The sequence below is a fragment of the Terrapene carolina genome, unplaced genomic scaffold (genome assembly GCF_002925995.2).
Source record: "Terrapene carolina triunguis isolate 2854851 unplaced genomic scaffold, T_m_triunguis-2.0 Scaffold130, whole genome shotgun sequence".
In the NCBI taxonomy this organism is placed as follows: domain Eukaryota; kingdom Metazoa; phylum Chordata; order Testudines; family Emydidae; genus Terrapene; species Terrapene triunguis.
In genome coordinates, this window is record NW_020664481.1 from 19,970,008 (window position 1) to 19,991,574 (window position 21,567).

A 21,567-nucleotide genomic window follows, 5' to 3' on the forward strand; every position below is an offset into this window, starting at 1 on the left:
CCTGATATAACACACATTCAGATATAACGCGGTAAAGCAGTGCTCCAGGGGGGCGGGGCTGCACACTCCAGTGGATCAAAGCAAGTTCGATATAACGCGGTTTCACCTATAACGCGGTAAGATTCTTTTTTTGGCTCCCGAGGACAGCATTATATCGGGGTAGAGGTGTACATAGTATACTAGCATACTGCTGGATAAACTTAATCTCAAGGCAATCATGGTTTTAAAAATGTCGTCATCTGCAAAGTATTTCATTGTTAATCCACAAGTCACATGCCTTAATTTTAAGGGTTTTCATGAATGATAGTGGCCATTTTTCTCAGAGGATTCTCAAGTGGAAAAGATTGCATGGATGGTGTGAAGGCAGTAGGAAAATACTGAAGGAGCACTTAAAGGCAGCTTGAGGGAAGCATAGTCTGTGTACTGCTTTGGCAACAGAAGTATGAGGGAGAACAAAAGAACGGCCATACTGGGTCAGACCAAAGATCCATCTAGCCCAGTATCCGTTCTTCCGACAGTGGCCAATGCCAGGTGCTTCAGAGGGAATGAACAGAACAGGGAATCACCGTGTGATCCATCCCCTGTCGCCCATTCCCAGCTTCTGGCAAACAGGCTAGGAACACTATCCCTGTCCATCCTGGCTAATAGCCATTGACGGACCTATCCTCTTATCTAGTTCCTTTTTGAATCCTGTTAGTCTTGGCCTTCACAACATCCTCTGGCAAAGAGTTCTACAGTTTGACTGTGTGTTGTCTGAAGAAATACTTCCTTTTGTTTTAAACCTGCTGTCTATTAATTTCATTTGCTGACCCCTAGTTAGAAGGAAGTTAAAAATGAAAGTGGAAGTGCAGGCATGGGAAGATTAAATCCCAATTTTAACATAATGGCAAGGGGAAAATGAAAAACAGGAGTGAATTACCAGTATATGTCAATTAGCACTATTTTTAAACCTGTGGATGGGATTTCTCTCCACTATAGGTTACGCTGTAGTGCAAAATAATTCCTTGGCACTCTTCTGAGCACAACTGACCACCTACCATTTGGTTGATGCTACTATAAGCTAAGGAACAGAACTACATGTTTAAAAGGTCTTCAGAGACCAGAACTGACTCCAACTATTTGGGAAACTAACTACTTATGCTTCACTGCTGATGGTTTACATGCCGTTATATGGGAGGTATGCAGTGTTTTTGTAGCTGTTTGGTCCCAGGATATGAGACACACAAGGTGGGTGAAGTAATACCCTTTTTATTGGATAGACTTCTGTTGGTGAGAGAGACAAGCTTTCGAGGGCTTACACAGGGCTTCTTCACAGCTAAATATGAAGTGAAACAAATTGTTAATCATAAGAAGCTAAGGCACATTTCCAGGGACCATTGAAGGTGGTGTTAACAGGCCACTTCACCTTCAATGGTCCCTGGAAATGTGCCTTAGCTACTTACGCTAAACAATCCTTTCCACCTTGTATTTAGTGGTGACGCCCAAGCTGCCTAGTGTAGACCAGCCCTTAACTCAACCTAACTGCATTTGCATCGACCTAGATGCCAAAGTGTCTTCACTTAAAATTGTCTCCTCCAACAGAAGTGCCCCTCTACACTGATTTAGTAATACCACTCCCTGAGTGGCATAGAGTCACGGTTGACGTAATTAGGTCAACACAGTCTCAGTGTAGATACTGTGTTGCTTATGTCAACTTGTTGTTGGCCTCCAGGAGCAGTCACACAATGCCCCACACTGACACAACAGCTAGAAATCCCTCCTATCTAGTGAGACGGGGTGTGGGTGAGGTGATATCTATTTTTATTAGGTCAACTTCTGTTGGAGACACACACAAGCTTCGAGCTTACAGAAAGCTCTTCAGGCCTGGGAAGAGTACTTGGGCCATGTCTGCACTACAAAATTACGTTGACCTAACTTATGTCAGCATTGAGACATTACAGTCAAACCACTTGTATGCACACTTGGCTCCTTGTAGTGTAGACATGGCCCAAGTACTCTTCCCAGGCCTGAAGAGCTTTCTGTAAGCTCGAAGCTTGTGTGTCTCCAACAGAAGTTGACCTAATAAAAATAGATATCATCTCACCCATACCCGGTCTCACTAGATAGGAGGGATTTCTAGCTGTTGTGTGGAATTCTGGATTGCTGATTTTCAAGATACATAGGTGTGGTAGTCCTGGCATGGAGTTGTACTTTTCTGGGTTTTGTCAGTTTACATTTTAAGGCTCCTTGAAGGAGAAGAACTTATTGTAGTTCTCCTTACAGGCTAGTAGGGGACTGTTCCTAGAAACTTGACAAACCATAGTTTCAGTGTATTAAAGTCCAAAGGACTGTCTCCTTCATGGTTAAAGTGCAGCTAAATACTTCAGTGTTCTAGAACTCAAGACTTTCTAAAGTCAGTGTGTATTAAATGCTTAAATTGGCTTTGGATGTTTATCTCATAGTTCTTTGTCTAAGTTGTTCTCCTTTTTAATCATCCGTTAGGTGCTACTGACATCAGATAAAGCTGCAGCCAACTTCTCTGACCGTTCCCTTCTGAAGAACCTTGGCCACTGGTTGGGAATGATCACGTTGGCTAAAAATAAACCCATCTTGCACACGGTGAGCTCACATTTAATCTGTCCCAAAAAACCTGTTAAGCTTGTGACAGATTTGAAGTCAAGAAATTCAGCTGAACTTTAGCCTGGAACCTCTTACCTTTTTGTACAATAAGCTTGCTGAAGTACAAAAATCTGATTCTGTGGTTTAAAAGTCTTATGAACATTTTAATACCTTATTTATCAAAGGTTCCAAAATCCGTACTTTTGCGAGATTTAAGTAACTTTGTCCCCATAAATCCACATATTAGGTACATTTTGAAATATTTACTTTTAGTGTGCAAAGTAATTACTTCCCAGAAAAAGTAGCAGCTGCATAAAATTCTAAGGCTGTTTTGATTCAGCAAATGTCAATGCTATAATGAAACTGTAGCCCTACAAGAAATAGGAGTGTGTATCTCGCCCCACACCCAAGTTTAATTGACACATTTTTGTGTTTTAGGATTTGGATGTGAAATCATTACTTCTGGAGGCTTATGTTAAGGGGCAACAGGAGTTGCTTTATGTAGTACCATTTGTTGCCAAAGTCTTAGAATCCAGTGTCAGAAGTGTGGTAAGTGAACTCAAATCTGCTGAGACGTAACTATTGAAGTGGCTCTCCAAACTAACTAGCAAATAAATATTGTAATGTAACAAATGTAAACTAACTGGATTTTTTTTTAAACTATTCATTCAAAACTAAATATCTTATGTCAGGTGATTGGGAAGGAAATGCATGGAAATAAGGTGTGTAAAGAGATTGTGACCTGGGGATGGTCTAGACAGTATTTGGTCCTGCCATGCGGGCAGTGGATTGGACTCGATGACCTCTCGAGGTCCCTTCCAGTCCTAGAATCTATGAATCTATGAAAAGGGAAAAGAGATCTTGTAGATGTTGCACTTTGTTCTGGAAGAATGGTTTGGTTGGAATATGTGCTTAAACAGCTGTACATTGTTCCTTGGTTTGCCCACAAATGGGGAAGTCCCAGAGCCCAGTTTTCTTCTAAACCTCATTAGCTTTGTGTCCCTTTCTCCTTCCTGGATCAGCTTTTCTGTCTCCCCAGTTCTACTTTTGCAATGGCACTGTTGATCTGGCAAATGAAAGCCACAATGAACTGGCTCCTTCTAATGTTCCAGTTTGGAATTAACTTCTCATTAAATTTTCTTTAATGCTAACCTGAGGTCTTCCCCCCCCCCCCCCCCCCCAAACATACTGCTGGGGTAGGATATTGCTGTACTCTCCATAAACACCATTATTGAAAAATGTCATCACTCTTTCACAGCCATACAAATGCAAATTGGTGTTAGTGTGTTTTATGGTTTTAAAATACACTTGTGCTGAGTTTTAATTTACACCTTTTGGAAAGGAATTGCTTTGTCTGACAGACTTCTCTCCAATTCTCTGGTAGGTTTTCAGGCCTCCAAACCCCTGGACGATGGCAATCATGAACGTTTTAGCTGAGCTGCATCAAGAACATGACTTAAAAGTAAGTTGCTTTTAACTTTTTTTTCTACACTTACTGAACATTAATGGATTTTCTTGACTGATCAGCTTAGCAAAATGTAATGCAGGAATACTGTTGGACTTCCAAACTTCAGTCCTCAACTCCATTTTTATAGTATTGTTGGATTTAGATGCCTCATTTAGTCATGGTGCTAACTTCGGTGCTTCTAGACAGTCCCCTTGCCGAATATTGATCTAATGCCTAGAGTCTTAAGATATGAGAGGTAGAATGGGAAACAGAGGGGTTCCCTTATTAGTGTTACCTAAAATGATCATACTGGAATTTTGTGCAGCTAAATCTGAAATTTGAGATTGAGGTGCTCTGCAAGAACCTTGCACTAGACATCAATGAGCTGAAACCTGGAAACCTCCTGAAAGACAAGGATCGGTTGAAAAATTTGGATGAACAGCTGTCTGCTCCAAAGAAGGATGTAAAACAGCCGGAGGAGCTACCACCAATCACAACAACCAGTAAGTAGTTGAAGTTTCAGCTGTATTGCAAAAATACAATCTGCTGCTTTTGAAGTTAAAGTGAGGCTTGCTAAATTATTATAGCAGCAGTTTAGTGAGAGTTTATATTTGGCGAGAGCCTAGAATTTGGAGAAGGAATTGATTAGAAAGCTTCTAGACATGTTTGCATGTACCAAAATTGGAATCCTTCCTGCATTGTCAGATATCACTTAGGGGACAAATAAGGCTCCCGTATTTGTCATGCTGTTTGCCAGAATGGCGCTCTCAATTTTTTTTACAAGGATATGTTGTTTAGCCTATTCCCCCAATCTGGAGGACCAGTGGACTGCTTTTCATCTGGTCCCTATCCTTTGACCTATCTGACTTGGATGGCCCTACCAGGAGGTAAAACTCCCACTGGTAGAGCGCTTGGGTCATTCACATGTCATGGTGTCAAGGTGCAGTCCCCAGCGAAGATGTACCAAAACTGTCCACATACTCGGTGTCTGTACACACAATGGCTTTAAACTAAAAAGCAGGATAGTGAGGATTACTTATTGAGCTGCAGGATCGTTGTTAAACTCTTCATATGTGTAATAGCATAAGCTACACAGGACTGCTTACTTTATCTCACAAAAGAATCTGATGTAGTGGGGCTTGAATGAAAAGTGTACAATTACAAAGTCTCAGTGCTTGAACACAGACTGGGACATCACTGAAGTGAGAAGCCTAAACTATTGAAAAAGGTAAGTAATTTAGTCTAAAGAAATGAGTGGAAATGATGCTGTGGACTGTTCTTGCATGGAAAACCTGTAAATACTGAATGCTGGGGAGGGTGGCAAGGTGCACTTGCAGAAAGGCAGCCAAGGATTGCTATAATTGTGCATGACACAGTAAATAATGCTCTCTTTCTACAAACGAAGGTGGAGAGATGGTGTAAGCTGTTACTGGCTTATCACCCTGCTTTTTCAGAAGCTTTGCAATTAAATGGTAAATTTTCAAATGATGTACTTGCCAAGTGTATGAGGCAAACATAGAGTTTTAGTTTACTCAGTGAATTAGTTTAGAGTAAAGAAGCAACTCTAAAGAATTCTTACAACTTTTATGTTCTACAGCTGCTTCTACAACCCCAGCTACTAACACCACTTGTACAGCATCCGTTCCTCCACAACCTCAGTACAGTTACCATGACATCAACGTCTACTCTCTGGGAGGGCTGGCTCCGCACATTACTCTAAATCCGACTGTAAGTACTAGAGCTCATTGTGGCTTGTTACAGAAAGTTTTTGTAGTCCCAGAATAGACAATGGCCTGTAGGGGCTCTCACTTTCCCCAAAAAGCACTCTTCTGAAATTGAGGAACTAGTTAATGTTGACTGGAGTTAAGCACAATGTATACAGGTGGTCTGCTCTTTCACACAAGTATGTCAGTCCTCATATGTCCTGCCAGAACTGTTTCTGCACTAAGCTACTCCTATGAGTGGTGTCAAATTGCCTTGAAACTTTTGTAGCCTACAGGACTCTAACGTGTGTGTGTGTGTGTGTGTGTGTGTGTGTGTATGTATAAAAAATGTTTCCGTTTATTGTAATAGGTGTATAGATTTATATTTAAAGTAAGTTTGGCTGTAATGCAAGAGACCTACAGGCCATATCCTGTATGTTAGGCTAAAGCATATCTATATTAAGACCTTTTACTCAGAAAGCAAAGTTGACCTATAGCTTATCTAAATAGATGAGTACCCACGCCTATGTCTGACCTTTTATCTAGACCAATAGACAATGGAGAATGGCATAGGGGGGTTTTCAATGTTGTACCCACAGACTTAACAAGTACACCACAAGAGACTGATGTGCGTACATACCTGTCATCAATACGCACATACATACTAGCCTATGGGTTAAGTGTACCCTAACATTTCTGTGGGTGAGGAATGAAATTTGGGCATAAGAGGAAGGATTTCCGGCATTTGCCCTATAAGAGGTAACCCACCTCAATAGAGTACTCGAGTTCTTACTTTGCTCCATCTCCAGTTCTCACTTACTTCCTCCACTCTATCTATTCTATCTACGATGACTGCTACTATTAGTAGGCTATACTTGTTCTTCTTAAACTTTAAGTTTCAAAGGAACTAGGCTAAGCTTGGTTTCCCTAAGTTTTATTCTTAGTTTGTTTGTTAGGTTTTGGTTTAAGTTAGTCAAGTAAACCCTAGTCAGCTTTGATAGCTCTTAGCATTTTCTAAGCACTGCATCCCTTACTCAAGAATTGAGAAACCTGAACCACAAGGCTGTTCCTGTGTCTCTTGCCACCAGGTTACCAAGGAAGGTTGTCAGTATGTTAACCAAAGCTTTGTTGCATATACTACTATATTATCATATGTATCTTTTGAATAGCAGTAATGCAATTGTAACTTTGTAACTCTGGGTATTTTACCATTTACTTACTATTAATTTTAATAAGTCTTTAAGGCTATATCTGTCTCAGTGTGAGCTTCCTGTCATACCCCCGAGGGTCCTTTATAAATTCTGTGGAGCCTGATTCAGGACAAGAACTTTTATCTTCTGATCAAACAGATTGGCGAGCTTAAAACCCATACTAATTATTAATAATTAATATTATTGTTAAAATCAAATTCCCATATTATTCAAATTAATATTATCAGTACACCCTAAATCAGGCTACACTTTTTAGGCTAGCATCTACTAGAAACCAGAATGAGACCCACCCATCTGTACCTTGTGACTTGAACCAAATTTGAAATTGATTTTGTAGTAAGGGAGTGCAGTTGGCACCTCCGCATCTACTGGAGTAAATCCAATCTGGTAAAGAGATTCAGTCTTTTACTTCTGAATGCCTGGTTGCTCTTCAGTTCCAGGTAGCAGCAGTAACTAAGAATGCTTTTCTGTTATTCGCTAGTAGTTATAGTCTAACCTTGCTAATGTAGAAGAGATGACATTTTTTATCCACCACCAGGAACGACTATTGCAATAGGCTATATTTTATCCCACCCTTAAAGATCCTTTCAAAACTTCTGCCTCAGTAGAATGCAGTCGATTAGAGTAAACACAATTTACAGAAGTACACAAAGCACAGGTGTGGCTAAATTTTTTTAGGTACAGTTTGAGTTCCTTTAATGTAGAAAGTCAATATAGTTTAGGATGGATTGATTGCATAAAAACCGCATTACTACTGTTCTGACAACTGAGATCAGCTGAGGCTACTTAGCTGACTCGAACTGCACCCTGCTTCTAGTCAAGAATGAACATGTTGGGGTCCGTGAGCATAGAATTTACTCCATCAGGATGCAACTTTCACTGATGTGCAGAATCAGTCTCTTCAGCCAAACCTCTGTGGAATGGGTCAAAACTAAAATGTTCTGTGTTGAGTTAGAAGAGATTTTTCTGTTGTCCACCAAATGCCACAGCAATTTGGTGAACTAAATGGAGTTACCTAAACAATTGTCTGTAGGAGTACCTCAATGCTAAGTCTTGAATAGATGCTTTCCCTGTACCTATCTGTGTGCACTAGATGAGAATTTAGAATGCTGGTATTGAATACTTAATTTCATATAATTTTCATCTGTATGTGAAGCTCTGCTTGAGAGGTTTAGTATTTTAAACTAACTGGTGGTGATGTCATGAATGAGGAGTGGACACCTGAACCTTTTTCAGTTAGCCTACGGTAAATTTTGGTTGCTTCACTTCTCTCAATTCCAAGGAGGAAGCTTTTTTGTAACCTCTTGTTTTAAGATTCCAGTTGATTCCACCAGCAATCTGACTGAAAGAGCTGTCCAGAACAAAGCCTGTTGAAGAATTTGTAGCTCTCATTTCACTCTTGTGCACACTGGAATGTGGGTGGACAACGGCACCAACAAAAATATTTTAAGGAGACTTAGTTTCTTTCAGTTAGTCTCGGGTTTTGCAAGTAACACTAGGAGGTTTAAAACAAAAACAAAACAAAAAAACCTTAGAGCATTTTCTATTTTTGTGCATTGGGATAGCACTGCCTATCTTCCCTTTTGTATGGGTTTTTCGGAGCAACAGGTCAAAATCAGAGTTCGCAGGGGACTCAAAAGAAGGTGTACTACCTGATACTAACTTTCATTTTTAATCCAACTTTATTTTAAATTCCTTCAAGGGATGCCCTTTTGCAAGGTAAAACTGCAGCTTTTGTAGTTTTGCTGCCCTATCTCCTATATACCTCCCCGTTTTTGCCTCTTACCCTTTTTAATTGGCTTTCTGTTCATTTCCAGACTGTTTTTTCGCTAGTTCTTTTTGAAAGGATTACTTCTGTTCTCTTGTAGCCAAAAGCACTCTGCTGCCAGTGCTGTCAAACAAGTATCTGTTGGCTGGCTGAGGAGTGTCTTGTGAGCTGAAAAGCTGTAATTCACAGTTAAAGCTGCTAATGTTTCTTGGCAATCGACATCTGATCTATTTTTTTTTTAAAACAGAACTAAGATTTTACTATTTCTTTAAAAAGTAGATGTAGGAGTACTTGTTCTTTGACTTTGGTTTGACCCTTCTGTTGCCTAATCACACAAAGTTGTTTTAATTTTCCCCTGTAGATTCCACTGTTCCAGGCCCACCCACAGCTAAAGCAGTGTGTGCGTCAAGCTATAGAGCGTGCAGTGCAAGAGCTTGTCCATCCAGTGGTAGACCGGTCCATTAAGATTGCCATGACTACCTGTGAACAGATAGTCAGAAAGGACTTTGCACTGGATTCAGAGGAGTCACGCATGCGTGTAGCGGCACACCACATGATGCGGAACCTGACTGCTGGTATGGCCATGATTACCTGCAGGGAACCTCTGATGATGAGCATTGCTACCAACTTGAAGAACAGTTTTGCTACTGCACTGCGGGTAAGATGGTGCAACTTCATTGAACTCCACTCATTAGCATTGACTTCCTAATTAATTGCATTGCTGTAAACTGAGTACTTGTCTATTGGAGTTACCTGGAATCATGAATATGGGGGTAGAGGATCCCAGAGACAAGAAATCTTTGTATGATTGGTGTGTCAATATGGTTAGCTGAAGCAGAACTAAGTTTGCCTTAAAATAGTAGAGGAGTTGTTAGCCTTCAGTCTTTAGACTGTTGAGATACATCTTCTGGTGTCTTTGTATCATACTTCATAGAACCAAAACTTCCTGATTGGCTTCACCTTTCCTGTACTTGGAGTGCATGGGCCTGTTACCTTTAAAATAGAATCCAAAAGCAATGGGAGATTAGCCCTTGGTACTGAAAATTAAATTTCCTGGCAAAATATGCAAGTTTGTCTTTGTATATGTGTATATATGCTTCAGACCATCTATTCCATTCACTTAATTGTTCCATTAGCAAGTATAAAATTGAGAGATTATTCTGTACAATTAAACTGCTTGATTTATTGGCTTTTCTAGAGGCTGTTGTCAAGTCTTCTAACACATTATTTTAAAGCTTCCCCTGTGACTTTTCTCCATAGGCTAAACTAATGTAAAGATAATACAATTTTGTTTTAAAACAATTTATGAACTGCCAGCCCGTAACAAATCGTTTAGTAGATCATTATCCAGAAAGCTTACCATACTCACCACCAGCACTCAAGTATATGAACCATTTTGGGTAGATATGAGGGTTGAAGCATCATGCAAGTTCAAGGTATAGCTGTTTTGAGGGGTAAAATTAGGGCTCCAGAAATCTGTTTACATCTTGGTTAAGGACAATCCCTTCCCCTTTTTCTATGGCTGAGAGGGGTCATGTTGTAATGGACTGACTCCATTGCATGGTAATGGGCTCAAGGCAAGATTTTGAGGATTGCAGGGAATATGAAAGGCTTAGTAAAGCTGACACCCAGCTCTCCATCACATTTGACCTCTTGGGTGCAATGATATAGATTCTTTCTAAGACTGAAGACCAGGATGAGAGTCAGTTGGCTGAGGCTCTTGCCATAGAGAGGAATGATGGTAGCTGGAGGGGGAGCAACAAGCCGCACCAGTTCATGTTGCACCTCTGCTGAGAGAGGATTTCTCCTATTGATAGTATAGCTTCACAACTTAAGATTCTTATTTAGCTGCAAAGATGTTCAAGCAGTAACCTGTCTGCCTGGCAAGGATGAACTGTGTAATCACTTCTCGGGTGTGAACTTCTGCTATAGTTACCCATATCTCTGCCATCCTGATGGACTAATTTACTGTAATGCACTTTCCTTGAGGCTATTTCTTGAGACCTGGAAGCCTAAAGTAGTGCCAGATATAACTGCCTTCTTAATGATCAGAGCTTCATGTTGAGAACATTCAAAACCAGTGCTGCATGTTGGTTTGTAAGTGGTAGTTATCGGGGACGTGTGTGAGAATTTCTAAATCGTTGCATATAGGGGCCTGGTAATCTCAGACCACTGCTCCATGCAGTAGCTCAGCATTTAAGACCACCAGAGGTGCTTGAGCCCCTGGTTTAATTTGAGGAAACTGCTGGCACAGCTGCTTGACTCTGGAACTCCCCAATTCATCTGCGAGGGCTGAGGGGCATAGAGTGTAGATCAGACCTATTATTGCAGTGGGTGACCTGAGGCATTAGTCAGTTATATGTAATTGTCTTGATATGGTTTAAGCACTCAGAGCAATGGATGGAGGCTTCTACCTATCAGAATAAGCTGTTAAAATATACTAACTTAGACTACCGCCTTGTATTTTTCCATTTCTGTTCGAACACAGCTTTAGCAGCTGAGATCTTATCAACTGATGGCATTGATGATAAAACACTCAATGTAACTAGAAAAGCTTAGTGCATATCTACCATTGCAAATTTCTAGTCCTGGCAGCTCATGAAACTGTGAATAGGGGTCTCATTATAGCACTGTCTCTTGATGATGCATCCAGGACTGGATAGCAGATTTATAGCTAGTGTACTGTTTGACCTCTTGTCTCTTCTTTACTTACAGTACTATAATGGATTTTTATTTTGTTCTCTTCAAATGAACAGTGACGACATCTTAGGATCACACTGTCACCAAAATGCAGTCTGAATGTAGATCAGATGTTGATCTAAGATGCCTGATCCTGTAAATCATTTGACAGATTATTATTTTTTTTCCCCATTTCAGCAGTATGTGTAGAAACCCTGTTGCCAGGCCAAGGAGGACTGTGCAGTCCTCTTTTAGGGTGTTCAAACTAAACCAGGAAAGCATTTTCAAAAATTTATTGCTTTAGTTCTCTAACTAAAACAGAGTGAATACCCCTTTTGGCCTGGCATTTGTAGTTCAAAGGAATTTTGTCAGCCCATCGCAAACAACATTTTGCTTCGTCATAAATTGGCTTGAAGTGTCTCTGTGGAGGTAGGTAGGCATAGCACAGGATCTGTGCTATGCCCCAGCTTTTAAACAGTCCTTTGGAGGAACCCTTTCAGTGGGCCAGACCCCCAAGGGGTCCCATTCTTAAAGGTAAGCCAGATGACTTCAGCATCTCGAGACAGAGTCTCTGGGCTCCAGCACTCCTGTTTCACTCCGTGAGCTCTGTCCAGCAAGTCCAAATAAGAATTCTGTTCCTAGACTTTTTTGCTTTCTTCAGGGATTAGTGCACCTCAGCAAGTATTTGCAGTGACACCAGGCAGCCTTTTCAAAACAGTAGGGTTTATTAGTCAACTGGAACACAGCATTGGGAAAGTCCCCAAGATAGCATAAAAAAGTAAAGGTGAAGACAATTCTGACTGGCCAGCATCAGGGTTGTACCCAGCCAAGCTACTGAAGAATCCATTTTGGCTCTCTCCCCCTCCTGGCCTCTTTGACAGTCCTGGGTGAGATCCCTGTGTCTCTCAAAAAGCTGTTGCTTCTCCTAGCCTCTGGTCAGCTCTTGATCCATTGTCTTGGTCCTCTTGCAGGACCCCTGCTCAATTTACATGTTCTGCCTGCCACAGTTTCCTACTGTTAGGTATCAGTTGTCCAGTTCTTGGGGCTCCCTGGTCTTTCTAGATTCTCCACTATTATGGGCATTTTCAGCCAGTCCTTAACCCATTTATACCTTTAGAGTCACATGACCTAAACACCACCCATCTCCTGCTTTACTCCAGGAGCAGCATTTTAACCCTTCTACTCTCACTTGGTAGCAATCCCTAGTCAAATAAATCACCTGCCATACACATCATTCATAAAAATATTACAGAAAATTCCCACTTCATCACAGAGGGAGTGAGAGCTTCTGTGCTTTGATTTCAGGCAAGATGCATTGTTAGAGGTAGAGAAACTTCACACAAAGGGTTGTGACGGGCTGTTGTCTTGTACAGCACCAGGCAGTGTCAGTAGCTTTTAAATGTATAGCAAAATCTCCCTTAACAGCAAGTGGTCCGTCCTTGTGATTCTTCAAGTGCTGGTCCCTATGGGCATTTGCTGTGGGTTCACATGAGTTCTGGTCATCTGAGACCAGAAGATTCTTCAATGCAGTGTCTGTTGGTCAGTGCCAGTGCACTATAACTTCCATGCTCTGAATTGAGGGCATGAGGGGTGGCATGGATTGACCGCCTCTAGTTCCTTTCTACCACTTTGAGTCTGCGACTGAACCCTTCTGTGACTGCTGCCTTCTCAGCATTCCCACTTGAACTGGCTCTGTAAATAGTCTTTGTAAGTAGCTTATCTTAGATATTTAGCTTAGTAAGCCTAGTTGGATGGTTCAGGGTGGTCCCCCAGTGCCTACTTTTCCAGGCATTAAGGATAGCCAAGATTCCAGGCTTCAGGCCCTGCGTGCTTTTTTCCAGGTCTTCCCAGTTACTGACCCACTCGAGAGCTGCCTGTGCTGCATCAGGGGATTGCACCTTCCTTCAAAGTGTGACTGCCATTACTTCCCCCTCATACTAGGCATTCTCAGTAGTTGAGGCTCGTACACAATTAAAGGAACGCTCCATGAGGTCCCAATGTGATCCTGGATCATCCTCCTCCTCCCCATCTTGTCAACCTGAGCCTCTAGGTAGTGCCATTCTGGCACCAGCGTGCTCTAGCTCAGAATCCTCTCCCTCTTGGCCCCAAGTGAGATGCTGTGCCCAGGGCTGGGTGCACCAAGAGCTCATGGGGAACAGCACCACTGCTGTTGGGAAGTGCTACTGCTCCAAAACTCTCTGAAAGGGACAGGACTGACCCCTGCACCACACATGGATAGAGGGAGTGTTCATCCTCGGAAAACACCATAAGAAAATTGCTGTGCCAAAACTCGCACCAGTGGCTCCACCTGTACCCAAGACTCTCTCCAGCTCTCCATTAGGCCAGTGGTTCTCAAACTTTTGTATTGGTGACTCCTTTCACACAGCAAGCCTGAGTGGGCTCCCCCCCCCCCCGGTAAATTAAAACCACTTTTTAAATATTTAGCATTATTATAAATGCTGGAGGTGAAGCGGGGCTTGGGGTGAAGCCTGGCAGCTCGCGATCACCCATGTAATAACCTCGCAACCCTCTGAGGGGTCCTGACCCCCAGTTTGAGAACCACAGTATTAGGCCTTAATATGCTCTTCCCGAGGACCTGGCAATTTTACACTGATCCCGAGTCGCTGATCCTTTCAGGCCGGATAGTATCGAGGGACATCCCTAAATCATTAGCACATCATTTGCCAGTCCCAAGCACCAGCCATGCTGTGGGCACTTGGATGCTGTCAGTGCACTATTTGCTGATTACTCTGACAGTTTGGGTGGTTGCAAGATGCACACGGTACCTCTGGCTCCGCCAATAGTTGGATAACTCCTATTCCTCAGACGAGCACAAAGGGATACCAGTGGTTCCCCTGGGTGCTCGGAGTCCAGACATCAGCCCAGACAGAGCTTCCAGAGGCTCCTAGTTGCCTTCACCCCCTCGTGATCTGCAATGTTGGGCTAGTGACCAGTAGTACTCTCCTTGGGAACTGACTCGTATCCTTATGATTCCACCATTTGGGCTCCTGAGGTCTGTACTTTTGAGTCCCTGACTGAGGGCACTGGGACGTGATCTTTGACACTGGTGCCCAGAGAGGAGCCTCAGTCCTTCCCAGGTTGCTTTGTTGAGCAGGAACAGCCAGTACAGCTGGACCTGTCGGCAGCACTTTCTTCCTCTCCAGATGAGGTGGTGGCATTGGCCTCTCCCTTGCAACTGGATGATCATAGACAGTATCGGGGACCTATTGCAGAGGATCACAAACTCTCCAGAACCCACTAGAAAAGGTTCAAGATCTTACTCGTAAACTCCTGGATAGTCTCCAGACTGCAGCTCCTTCCAAATTGGCATTCCCTACAAATGAGGCCTGATTGGAGCCCCCTAAGATGTGTTGGCACATACCAGCTACCTGTGCCTCAACCCCATTTTGTTCTTTCCAAGGGGGCAGAATATTTGTTTTCCTACCCTACCCAAGCTCCAGGCAGTCAGGGAGCAAACAAGATGCACTACCATAGGTCCACCCCTTTGGACAAAGATGCAAGGAGACTGGATCTCTTTGGCAAAAGAACTTTTCATCAGACAGCTTACTGTTCTGCATAGCAAATGTTCAGACATTAATGTCCAAATAAAATATTAATTACAATAAACTGTCAGAATTAGCTTGCTAATAAGCTAACACAGAAATGTAGGCCCCAATTCCAGGCCATCCTGGACAAAGGGAGACTAGTTGCCAGATCATCTCTCCGGGCATCACCCGATGCAGTGGATTTGGCTTTCTGCCCAATGGCCACCAGTGGTTGAGGCAAGCTTCTTGGTTGCAGTTCTCAGAATTCCCAAGGCGATCCAAGGAACAGTAGAGGATCTCCCCTTCAAGGGTAACAACCTATTTAGCGAGAAGACAGATGAGTAGCTTCACTCCCTCAAGGACTCACGCCACCCTCTGCTCTTCGAGAATATATAACCCGGCACTCCATAGGAACTGTTGCAGGCTGTCTTCTCATCGGTACCACCCAGCCCTATAGCCTGTGAGCCCTCTAGGAAGCACTAGAGGATATAGCAGAACAGAAGCTACAACCACTGCCTTCCCCTCTTCAGTCTCACCTGCCTCCCGGGAAGGCAGTTACCACTACCCCCTTAGATGGCTGCCTGACACATTTCTCCTAATATGGCAGCATATCGCATTGGACAGATTACTGTTAGATGTTCTATCAACTGGCTACCTGATAGAATTCCTTGCTGCTCCTTCTCCAAACCTCCCACCCCATCTCTCTTCAAGGATCCCCTCTCATGAGAGCATTCTCAGACAAGAGGTGGACTCCCTAATCCAATTAGGGGCAGGAGAGCCTGTACCACCCCCACATAGGGGGAAGAGCTTTTATTCCAAACATTTCCTCATCCCTAAAAAGAAGGGGGGCTGGAGAGCCATCCTGGACCTTGCAGCTAAATTCTTCTTTCGTCGTTCAAAATTTAGGATGACTACACTGGCCACTGTAATCCCCTCCCTGAGCAAAGGCATTCGGTATGTGCCTCTTGATTTGAAGGATGCTTATTTTCATGTAGACCTTCACTCCTTACACAGGAACTTCCTGTGCTTTAGTGGGTTTAGAGCACTTCCAACAGCGTGCCCATTCAGCCTCTTGATAGCCCTAAGGGTTTTTATGAAGGTACTGTCCATGGTAGCAGTGGATATCTGCTGACAAGGTAGCCTAATATTTCCCTACCTAAGTGATTGGCTGCTCATGGGACAGTCATATGAGAAAGCTCAAGTGCCAGTTGCCTCCTTACTCAGCCTCTTTCCTTCCTTGGGATTTCAGGTAAATCCAGAAAAGTCTCCTTTAATCCCTGCACAAGTTATAGAATTTGTAAGAGCAAACCCGAATGAGCAAGCAGCCAAAGCTTGCTTACCTTGGGACAGAGGCCCAACTTTGGCTCAGCCCCCAGATGACAGTCCAATTCTACCTGGTCCTGGTATGCTATATGGCCTCATGCACCTACATGACCCCCTTTGCAAGGCTTCACTTATGGTGTCATCAGGCATGGTTGCAGACAGTCCACACTTCGAGCAGGGTCTCCCTGGACAAATGAGTCTTGCTTCCGCAGAGCATCTGGCCATCACTCACCTGATCGGAAATGAAGGGCAGTGTCTGTGTAGGGGTTCACTTTGTTCTCACATCACTCATTACAGATGCCTCCCTGATGAGATAGGGAATACACACACATGACCAAACTGATCAGGGTCTCCAAACTCTGCGATAGTCCTGATTACATATCAGTCTTCTCAAGCTTCAGGCAATGCATAAAGTGTGCAAGATATTCCTACCCTTCATATGGTCCACGTGTGTCCAGATCAGGTGGGACAACATGACTGTTTTTATATAATAAACAAGGGGGAGTGAATTCTGCCCCACTCTGCCAGGAGGCAATCAAGCTCTGGAACTGATGCATCACGAGTGGGAGATGCACGCTTCAGGAGTGTTGTATAATTTTCAGCAGTAGGGATTCCCATCCTGGGACCTCTTTGCAACCCAAAGAAATACTTATGCACCCTATTGCTCTCAAGCTGCCCAAGGGCACAATTCCAGAGGGGATGCCTTCCTGGTAGTGGTTGGACTCAGGAAAATCAGGCAGGAAAAGGCAACAGTAATCTTGGTGGTGGCCAAGCCAGTTCTAGTTCACCACTGTCCTATAGATGACCTCTTGCCCATACATGCACCCTAGTGCCTCAGAACAGAAACATCCATCCCATCCCAGCCTCTATCCATCTGGAAGTCTGGTTTTTGTACGTACAACAAATTTTTAGAGAGCATGTTCACAAGTACAGTCCGTCCTCCATGGCAGCAGGAAATCCTCAACAAGGAAGGGCTATGCCGCCACATGGAATGATTTTTCCATTTGGTATCAGCAGCCTCACTTATCTCCTGTGAGGAGTCTGCGGTGCCTCTTATCCTGGTGTATCTTCTCTCCTTGAAGACATTGGCTGTGTCCATTAGTTCATTACTTAGCAGCTATTAATGCCTTTCCTGCTTCAGTGGACTACTGCTTGGTTTTCATCATCCCACAACTGTGAAATTCCTAAAAGACATTATTAGAACATTCTCCCCGGTATTAAAACCTGGTGCTGTTGGCACATATTGAACCTTCAGTTTGAACCCCTTCTCAGAGATTTGCAGGGCAGCATCTTGGGGCTCCATTCACACTTTTAGTAAGCATTTTTGTCCTAGTGCAAGCTTCTTCCAAGGATGCTTCCTTTGTTTCAGCATTCCCGCAATTGTGGTGTGGGAAATTTCCTCGAACCCTCCTCTGTGAGCACTGTTTGAGAGTTCACCCACAGTGCCGGCCCAGCATGTGAAGGAAGGAAGGTTACTGCTCTTATTGTAATTGTAGTTCTTCAAGTTGTGTGGTCCCTGTGGGTATTCACATCCCATCCTCCTTTTCCCTCTGCTCAGATTCTCACTGGATTCATGCTAGAGTAGGAACTGGAGAGGCAGTTGGTCTGCACCACCCTTTATACCCTCGGTTCAGAGCTTGAGCTGTAGGGCATAGGTGCGGGCCAACTGAATACTCTTCCGGTCTTAAATGCATAGAGCGTATGCCCATGTACAGAGTGTCCCATGGGGACCACACATCTTGAAGATCTCCAGTTACTATAAGGTAAGTGATCTTCCTTTTCTGACAGTCTAGCCTTCTTAGAGGTGAGATCATCAATTTCTGTAGACTTGAGTCATAGAAAATTGGATATGATGCAAACATCCACCTTGAGTTTCATGCTTAAAATAGATGCATTGGATTTTTGCCTGCAGATGCTGACAACTCCCTTTTTGGGAGACTACGTCAATCATGGCTAAAGCTATGATTATCAAAATAACATGAGCTGGAAAAAAGGATTAATAATCTCAGAATTTGTGGCAGTTTCCCAAAGAGTCAGAAGCAGGTAAATCTCTGCGTTTACATGGTTTTCTGAATTAAGGGACAGCCAAGGATTATTTCAGTTTTGCAGAGGCTTGCTGCTTATGCGACACTTTGTACTATCTTTGTTTGTAGAAATCTAAAAACAGCAGGGATTTCTCTACCCTTGAAGCTACAGGGTATTAAAGTAGAATTTTCCTCGATTACAAACTAGCTTTACTGTAAAGTTACGCTGTTAAAAAGATAATGCTGCAGAGAAAAAGGTACTGCAGAAGGTGAACCTTAAATCAGTTGTTAAATCCAGCTTGTGTCCCTAGAATGGGTTAATAAATACCAATTTTAATATCTACAAGAGGCAATCTGGTTTTTGGAAAATAATGGTAAAAAAGGAGTAGACTCCGATTGGGGGAGGGAAGACTAATGGTTCTGATAGCTTTGACATCTTGTGTGTGCTCCTAAAACACTGTTCCAAAATGTCTGGATTCATAATGCCTTTTCCTGTCTTTCTTGTCTGTCTGAATGTAGCATAGATTGTGCTGTTGCTGCACACTTCCCTTTGTAAATGCTAAGGGAAAAATACCGGCATTCTAGTTAAGGCTATATTGTATACGAAAATGTGACTGAACCATATTGACATGGTTTTCTGAGGTACTGGGCACCTACATCCTATTACTGCAATGCAAGTTCTGTACCCCTGAAAATAGGTCTGTCTGACCTGTATTTCCCATCAGGACTCATTTCCTAAAGTAGAGCATTGGTCACGTAGTCTTTCTGGAGATGGAAGCCGTTGACAGATTTACTTGGAAGAAGTTTTTAGGGTCAGTGTTTGACATGCCATTGGAATAAATAGAGCAACTTACTCTGCTAGCTGCAGATGACTTTTCTTAGTTTGTGTGGGCCATAGACTGTTTAACATGAAGCTTGTTTTCTCCTGCATAGGAACCGACTGCTCTGTCAGCCTAGTACTGATGGGCTTTCTTCCTTAATTCCGCACACTGGAGGTACAGGAGATCCCTCTTGATTTTATTTCTTGATCAAGTTGCTTGTTAGCTCCCCTACCTGCATGGTTTACTGAAAGTTTTGATATCAAATATAAAACATAAAGCATTTAACTTCATGCAAAGTGACTCATGTTCATGAGAACATCCCTGTTTGATACTGGCATTATGTATAGTCAGTGGCTCAGATTTCAAGATTAACTGATGCATTTTACAGTGGAAACTTACAGCCTTCATTAATACACTGTTTTTTAATAGGCAGCATCCCCACAGCAGAGGGAGATGATGGAGCAGGCAGCTGCACAGTTAGCTCAGGATAACTGTGAATTAGCATGTTGCTTCATTCAGAAGACAGCTGTGGAAAAAGCAGGCCCTGAAATGGACAAGAGGCTGGCAACTGTAAGTATAGAAGTGTCTATCCCTAGCCTCTGTCTGTCAGAGGGTGGAGATGGATGGCAGGAGAGAGATCACTTGATCATTGCCTGTTAGGTTCACTCCTCTGGGGCACCTGGCATTGGCCACTGTCAGTAGACAGGATACTGGGCTAGATGGACCTTTGGTCTGACCCGGTACGGCCTTTCTTATGTTCTTAGAGCATGGGTAGGCAACCTATGGCACGTGTGCCGAAGGCGGCACGCGAGTTGATTTTCAGTGGCAGTCACGCTGCCCGGGTCCTGGCCACTGGTCCGGGGGGCTCTGCATTTTAATGTAATTTTAAATGAAGCTTCTTAAACATTTTAAAACCCTTATTTACTTTACATACAACAATAGTTTAGTTCTATATTATAGACTTATAGAAAGAGACCTTCTAAAAATGTTTAAATATATTACTGGCACACAAAACCTTAAATTAAAGTGAATAAATGTAGACTCGGCACACCACTTCTGAAAGGTTGCCGACCCCTGTTCTAGAGGCTTCACATAAACAATACCTAGTGACAACTTCTCTATATTGCTTTTGCAGGAATTTGAGCTCAGAAAGCATGCTAGACAAGAGGGTCGTCGGTACTGTGATCCTGTTGTATTAACTTACCAGGCTGAACGGATGCCAGAGCAGATCAGATTGAAGGTGAGAACAGACTTGCTGAATTTTAATTTTTGATGTCTTCTCCCTCTCTTCCTAATCTTAAAACTGCAGGAGGAGGTGGCAACACTTAGCAGATGTGTGTTTCTTTGCCTTGGTCTCATGGCTAATAATCCAGCTGCTTAGTAGCTGAAACATATACAACTTTGCTTGTGAAATAAGCTATTCAATTCTCCTCTTCCCTTCCTCTCAACTCTGAGGATATTGTATGTTCCTTCTAGAGCTTGTCTACAGTACACTCCTTCAGTGGTGGTGGAGGATGGTCACTAGAGTGTCTTCCATCTTTCTAATCTATTTTTGCTTCTCATCACCTTCTAAGGTGACATCTGCTTCACTAAAGCTGCAGACAATTTTCAGTGGCAGAAAGAAATCGATAGGCTGCATACTTAAGTGCAGCAGCATAGACTGTGGGATTTTCCTGCTTTGCAGTTAAGTAGGGTGTGGGGAATATAGGATTCCCGCCAACCCTGCACTGAACTCATACCCGGATGTGTACAGCTTTGAGTTTATGCTCTATAGGTCAGTGGCTCTCAACCTTCCAGACTACTGTAGCCCTTTCAGGAGTCTGATTTGTCTTGCATACCCCAAGTTTCACCTCACTTAAAAACTACTTGCTCACAAAATCAGACATAAAAATAGTGTCACAGCACACTAGCTCAAAAATTGCTTACTTTCTCATTTTTACCATACAATTATAAATCAATTGGAATATAAATATTGTACTTATTTCAGTATAAAGAGCAGTATAAAATTTTAGTTTGTACTGATTTCGCTAGTCCTTTTTATGTAGCCTGTTGTAAATCTAGGCAAATACCTAGATGAGTTGATGTACCCCCCGGAAGACCTGTGTACCCCCAGGGGTACGCATACTCTTGGTTGAGAACTATTGCTATAGGTCACTTATTAGAACTAATTGCACAACTTGCCCTTTAGTTTTTTCTTCACTGTCAGTGCCAAATAAAGGACGTGCCACTTTTTTTTCATTATAAAGGTTGGTGGTGTGGACCCAAAACAGCTGGCTGTTTATGAAGAGTTTGCACGCAATGTCCCCGGCTTCTTGCCTACCAATGATTTAACCCAGCCCACAGGATTCTTGGCTCAGCCTATGAAGGTACAGATTTCTGTAACTGTGTGTTGGCTTGAAAATATCAAAGCCATTTTGATGAACCTTGGAGAGTTTCACATAGAATACC

The 21,567-nt window shown here is 42.8% G+C and overlaps 1 protein-coding gene and 1 non-coding gene across 11 annotated transcripts in view; both read left to right on the top strand.

Annotated features, from left to right (window-relative positions):
* Window positions 1-21,567, top strand: part of CNOT1 (CCR4-NOT transcription complex subunit 1) — a 103,653-nt gene that overhangs the window by 64,167 nt on the left and 17,919 nt on the right. For all 10 annotated transcript variants that reach the window (XM_026652836.2, XM_026652835.2, XM_026652840.2 and 7 more), the window contains 9 exons: window positions 2,482-2,598; window positions 3,037-3,147; window positions 3,983-4,060; window positions 4,371-4,548; window positions 5,643-5,773; window positions 9,089-9,385; window positions 19,549-19,689; window positions 20,255-20,359; window positions 21,366-21,485. In XM_026652836.2, the coding sequence (XP_026508621.1) occupies window positions 2,482-2,598; window positions 3,037-3,147; window positions 3,983-4,060; window positions 4,371-4,548; window positions 5,643-5,773; window positions 9,089-9,385; window positions 19,549-19,689; window positions 20,255-20,359; window positions 21,366-21,485 (1,278 nt within the window). The remainder of the gene's footprint in view (window positions 1-2,481; window positions 2,599-3,036; window positions 3,148-3,982; window positions 4,061-4,370; window positions 4,549-5,642; window positions 5,774-9,088; window positions 9,386-19,548; window positions 19,690-20,254; window positions 20,360-21,365; window positions 21,486-21,567) is intronic.
* On the top strand, window positions 935-1,073 carry LOC112107546. Its single transcript, XR_002908191.1, has one exon. It is a non-coding gene; the product is annotated as a small nucleolar RNA SNORA46 (small nucleolar RNA).